The sequence below is a fragment of the Etheostoma cragini genome, chromosome 20 (genome assembly GCF_013103735.1).
Source record: "Etheostoma cragini isolate CJK2018 chromosome 20, CSU_Ecrag_1.0, whole genome shotgun sequence".
Classification (NCBI taxonomy): Eukaryota; Metazoa; Chordata; class Actinopteri; order Perciformes; family Percidae; genus Etheostoma; species Etheostoma cragini.
The window spans coordinates 5,274,091-5,280,445 of NC_048426.1; the positions used below are offsets into that span (position 1 = coordinate 5,274,091).

The window sequence follows — 6,355 nt, forward strand, 5'->3', positions numbered from 1 at the left end:
CTGGGTTAAAAAAGAAAAGGTCTTTGTTATCCAGAGATGATTACTGAAGTTTAGAAAAAAAAGAATTACCAAGGCAATTACTTATATTTTGCTTACACATTTCTAAATTACTTTAACATATTACTCTTTTTAAGTCAGTGGTATGAATTAACACTACCAAAACTACGAACACTGTCTGTTTAAACAGCAAATTACCCATGAGACCAACGTCAAGATTACAATCAGCTAAAATGAGCAGACCGGAAACTTTTCTATCATCTGTCATCACATTAAACTTCACCGCAGAAAAGATAGACAGCTTTCTTACCTTCGGAGGAAGTTGAGGTTTGGTTTTGATCTATTTCTGCTTCAGACGGCTGGTACTGCTGCATCGACTCACACTCGATACAACTGGAGTATTTATGTGCGTTTAAACAGAGAGCATAGATGGCGTACTTCATGGCACAAAACCCCTGGAACAATACTATGTTCCTCTGTACACCAGAACTGTGATTACTGGCGACCTCAGTGTCTTCTGCAGGGGGAAATGTACATTATTATCTTAGCAATTAAGTGCTAAATTAATTATAAGACTCCAATAGGCAAACGAGAAAAGAGAGGACGATGAAGCTGCTGACCTGTTGCTGGTGAATTTGGCAGTTGCTGCAGCAGATCTAGTATCTTGCGCTCCTCAAACCGAGCCAAAGGAGTCATGGAATGCAAAATATAGAGGGCAGAGTGATTGTCCAGAGTGTGAAGCTGTGCCAGCAATGCCTCCGTGGGAATCCCACTGCAAAGAAACAATCACAAAAAAGTACATTTAAAAAATGAAATAAATGAAATGGACTTAGATACCAGTCAAACTTTAAAAAGAATAAAAATAGATGCTCACGGATTGTTGTTTTTACACCATTTAAGTATTCCAAGCTGAGAGGACAAAAGATTGGAAAACTCCTGCAGAACAGAGTCATTGGCTGGAGCCTAAGAAGAAGGTAAAGATTGTATTACCACATGACACTAAACAGCTGTAAACCAGCCGTTGAGGAGGAGGTGGAGGTGTATGTGGATGTCTGGACAGGTGAATAATTACGGCGCTGACCTGCTCTCGGTGAAGGATGCTGAGCAGTGTTTGAGCCGAACTCAGACTGCGACAATGAATCCATCCCAGGAGCAACAGCAGACGTGATAACGGCTGAAACTCCGACTTCAGTAAGTCTTTCAGCGGAGAAAACTCCTCGTGTTTAATCAGGTCAAGTGCAGTAACCTACAGAAAGGAACCAATCCTATTACATTATTGAATTGCATCACATGCCGTTGCTAACCAACTTAACTTGACTGTCACGATCCGGCAACAATTATGAAAAATACAGTCATGGTACCGCTGAAAGAAGACTCTGTACCCTCTTTAGGTCTAGTGAGAATTTAAATCTGGTAATAAAACTAGTATTCTACTTACCAAGACCTGCTCAAGGAAGTGCTTTCCACTACTAAGGCACTCAAAATAAATGGTCTTCCAAATGGATGGACGATCCTTGTTGCAACATAAACTCAGGGTAAGCCTCTCTGCTTCAGGAAGGTCCACTAAGAGGGGGAGATAAAAAATAGTGGAAACAAGTTGATATGGTTGACTTTTACTGTCTTAATGCGATCTTGTTTGTTACATGGTCTCTCCACTTTGTTGTAAAGCCCTTTGAGCAACACTCTCTACATCTATACAAGGTGCTATATAAATAAAGTGTATTATTACTATAATTAGACAAAAACCTTGTATATTATTTTAACATTTTTAGTATTAAAAAGGAATATAAAAGTAGAGCCAGATTGATATATTGGTCGATATTAGGCATTTTCAAAACTATAGGTATCTGTATTTATAATGGCCGGTAAATGAATATTTAAAAAAATTAAAAAAACGGACTGAACCCCTTCAACCATGTTATAAGTGTTAGCGTTGCATAGTTTGTCCACTAGAGGACGCTCTACAACATCCCTGCAACACTGTCACTCCAGAGTGTAAGTAGAGTGCAGATTTGAGTCCCGCATGCATCACTTTGCAACAAGTAGCATACAAGATGCTAACGAGAGACTTCTGTAATGTCAACACAGTAAAAATGGACCTACTTAACCAGGTTGGTTCACTGCTGGCTACAAGTTAGCATCAAACACAAAGGTTGTTAGTTGAATGATGTTTTGAGATTACGTTAGCAATCAAACAATCAGATAGCTAAAACGTTTTTGAAATTTTTCCCATCTTCTGTTATTGCTGGTAATGAAAAAAAGTTTAGTAATTAATGGATTTCACAAATTTCTGAATGATACGTTAAATCTGAGCATGTACAACTCACATCTGCACTCGACTCACATTGGATAAATATTTGTATTGATATCAGCCTTAAAAATCCTTTATCTATCGGGCTCTAATAAAAAGTGTTGCAAGTAAAAACTAATAATAAAATATATGTGAGAATATTCATAAAGTAATGCAAAAATATTTCAGCAGAAACATTCTCATTGTATCCTTACAGAGACTTTGTAGATAAGGTATTATGAGAGGCATTTTGGGGTTAACCCTTGTTGAACATTACATTGTGAGTCTTGTTCTTTTTTTCCTTTATATAAGCTTGGTAAAATAGTAAAATACACAGAGTTGGAATAAGAATGAATGCCATCACCACTGTTTATGTACGCTAAACCATAAACCACCCATCAATCATCACTACTGGTATAATGCCAAATTGACAGAAAATATAAACTTTAAATCAAGCTAACAGATCTTTAGAAAACAAAATAAAGTTGAAGCAGATGCTAACCAAACTGCCATTTTCATGACACTACCGAGAAGTAGAAACTGCTGCAGCCACAGAAGCAGAAGTGTGATAAAAAGAGGAATAGAGGTTATGCCAACGTTTGTTCATTAGAACTGAAATAATAAAAGACTAAAACCTCAGGTTATAAAAGACAACGTGACCGCTAAAACAGCTCAGTGGAGGAGCGGATTTAACTGCCGATTTGTCTGGTCACACTAATTAGCATGAAGATAGCTTAACGGGCCACATCATACATTCACAGTAAAATATGGGCTTTAGTTTAAGTATAGGACGAATCCTGATGATCCCAGGAGAATTCTCAACATCAAATAATGTTTAACTTCTATCAATGCCTTTAAGAGTCAAAGAAGAGAGAGATTTCTGTGGCGCCAAAACCAGTTTAATATCAGAGTGAGCAAAACGTTTTAAATGGACTTCCCAATTTCAGAGCTGAACACACTCAAGACTACCTTGTAGGGGTATAATGATACATCGATCTGGATCAATAAGTCGATTCAGTGAGCCACAATTCAATATTATCTGTGCAATATGAAAGTATTGATACATATCTGTAAGATTGCCCTTTATTTTAGATTCCCACTCCATATTTATTATTTTTATAAAAAAAAGAATAATTAGATTTTAATTTAAATGTCTTGCATTTTTTAGTTTCTTTTTTGAGGTGCTATAAATGTAGTCTATATCTACGACGTTCCACTTCCGGGGCTGGTCAGGTGCAACCGGAAATTCCGCCGGATGTCCCTCTTTTTGGCCGGACATCCGTCACCTTCCGCTGTCTTTGTGTTGCCGTTCTAACCTCCGGTGGATTTTTGAGGACTCTGGTTACATGGTCCTCAGATCTGTGCAGGGTAAATCCAGACAGCTAGCTAGACAATCTGTCCTATCAGAGTTTTCTGTTGCATGACTAAAAACTACTTTTGAACGTACACATGTTCCACCAAAACAAGTTCCTTCCCGAGGCTATTCTGCAGAGGCATCGTTGCTCTGTCTGGAGCTTAGTACCGCCCAAGAAGATTGTGATTGGCTTAAGAAAAGCCGATAAAACAGACCACGTTTTTCTCCCGTCCCAGAATGCTGTGTGGACTCGCCAGACCCTCCTTCTCAGCGCTGTGGAGGAAGGTCTGGCAAAGCGAGACTAGTATCAATTTTACTGTTAAATGGGCTTATGATCTTGTCTCATATCAATCACAGGCCACTAAATTCAATCAAATAACTACAAATAACTAATGTTAGGGAAAACTGTTTGGTTAAGCGTTCCTGGATTTTTTTTTTTTTTCCAATATATATCAGCCGATATATTGAAATATCGGATTTTTAAATAACCAAATATTTGTATCGGTATTAGCCTTGAAAATCCTTTATCGGTTGGGCTCTATTTACCATATTACAATATCCAAAATCTGAGACAATCTCTAGTCTCATATCACGATATAGATACAACATTGATATTTAGCCCACCCCTATTACCTTGTGTATCAGGCGCGCTCCTTAGCAGCTGATCCCTCTGAAGTCTCAAAGCGGTGGAACAGTAAACAGAGATTAGAGCATCACACCGAGGGCGAAGCAACGAGCTCAGGATCCTCTCCTCTTTCAGGGGCCCGTCTTTGGCTGCCCACAGAGCCTCACACAGCGCCTCCAGCTGCCCGCTGCTTGCCCCAGGGCTCTGTGGCATCACAGACAACACGGTGTAGATCTCCTCCACCCATTTGTCCACTTTGGCAGGCCTTCTCTCCAGTGTTCCCAGTTCCTTCACCAGGTGTTTGATGAATGTTTGCTGCAGAGTGTGGTCCTGTAGGAGATGGAGAATGCTGGTGTTCTATTGATATGTACACTCAAATGTTTGTTTAAGCTGAACTTTAAGGATTTGCAGATAAGATATGATGTTAAAAAGTAATTATAAAACGGTCCAATGGCATAACAATTTCCCTTTATGAGTTTTTTTAATATTAATATTATGCCTGCCTATGGTCCCCCAGTGGCTAGAAATGGTGACAGGTGTAAACCGAGCCCTGGGTATCCTGCTCTGCCTTTGAGAAAATGAAAGCTCAGATGGACCAATAAGGAATCTTGTTCCTTATGAGTTCGTAAGGGGCAAGGTTACCTCCCCTTTCTCTACTTTGCCTGCCCAGAGAATTTGGTCCACCCATGGGAGAGAGACATCATGGATTTCAAACAAGCAAAGTGGCAGTTGGTCAGGGCCACACCCCCAGCCTCCACCTTGCCCCCCTCCCCTCCTCAAAAGCTACAGACTCAGAAATGGCACGTCCTAAGGATAGGTCATTGTGGGACTTGCTCTAGTGGCTGTTATTCTCCACCAAGGCTGAATTTTAGGGAAAGAGACTTCAGATACAGTATTAGGGGACCACTAAGGTCTATATAAAAGAGACTTCAGATACAGTATTAGGGGACCACTAAGGTCTATATAAAAGCATCCAAGGAGCACCATGTCATGGAACCTTTAACATACTTCAAAACCATTAAAAAAATCTCTGGCAGAAAACAACAGTAAATATTTAGTAATTTAATGTGTTAATAATAATAATTTTGAATTGAAATCACCCAGAACAAAGTATATAATGTCATGTGTTAAGTTTTTTTTTTTTTTTTTTACATACATTTAGTTCATGTACACACATGTAGATACATTTATATTTTAATCTAGTACCTTATATAGTTTTTAAACATTGTGTGTTACTTTATAGTATTATTACATTATAGAATATGTGTGACTCTACCTGTAGGAAATGTGCTAGAGACTGGGCGAGTCTGGGCTTCTTTTTCTCCAACAAGGTTTGCAGGCAAGACTCAACAGCAGCACCTGTTGTTCTTGAACCCTCTGGAGCATTGTTCCCAGACTGTGTGTCCAAGAAGGCCTGGTGCAACTCCTGCTGAAAGATAACTCAGCTCAGTCTGTAGTCACAACATGTAAAACAGAACCAGTCAAGTGAATCTTAGTACATTGTGTCTTAATCTAATTAAAAGATCAAATGCTTTCTCATCTAATTTTCACTACATTGTTTGGGCTGTTCGATCAATTGCATTTGCAGTAATACCGGTATATGATCTAGTCCCATTAAATGAATTTAAGGCCATGTTAAAATGCCATGTAATTCAAAAATGAAACTGCCACATGTGACCTGTTCCTTTCCTCCATGTGGGATTTAGTCTATGCTGTATTTCTGTTTATATTGTAACTGGTGTGCCGTCTTGGCCAGGTCTCCCTTGAATAAGAGATTTCAGTCTCAAGGGACTTCCTGGTTAAATAAAGGTTAAAAAATAAACGCGTGACACGCAACATTAAAGCAGTCTGCATTAGGAAGCATCAACTCGGCAAGCTGCTGTACCTTGACCTGATGCACAACCAGGCTCGACAGACCCTGACACTGCAGATACCCTAGTGCAGGGGTCTTCTAATCGTTTTTTAGGCCAGGGACCCTTTAGCTCAAAGACAGACCGAGTAGGGACCCCCTACTGCATATACAGTGGGTACGGAAAGTATTCAGACCCCTTTAAATTTTTCACTCTTTGTTTCATTGCAGCCTTTTTCC

At 39.4% G+C, this 6,355-nt stretch overlaps 1 protein-coding gene across 5 annotated transcripts in view; it reads right to left on the reverse strand.

Moving 5' to 3' along the window:
* The window catches only part of zfyve26 (zinc finger, FYVE domain containing 26), a 37,860-nt gene that overhangs the window by 26,694 nt on the left and 4,811 nt on the right, over nt 1-6,355 (reverse strand). For 3 of the 5 annotated variants that reach the window (XM_034858036.1, XM_034858034.1, XM_034858033.1), the window contains exons 5-11: nt 5,543-5,695; nt 4,275-4,596; nt 1,436-1,560; nt 1,079-1,243; nt 872-960; nt 618-769; nt 308-514 (exon numbers count right to left, since the gene is read on the reverse strand). In XM_034858036.1, the coding sequence (XP_034713927.1) occupies nt 308-514; nt 618-769; nt 872-960; nt 1,079-1,243; nt 1,436-1,560; nt 4,275-4,596; nt 5,543-5,695 (1,213 nt within the window). The remainder of the gene's footprint in view (nt 1-307; nt 515-617; nt 770-871; nt 961-1,078; nt 1,244-1,435; nt 1,561-4,274; nt 4,597-5,542; nt 5,696-6,355) is intronic. The other 2 variants (XM_034858037.1, XM_034858035.1) reach the window with 1 other exon arrangement.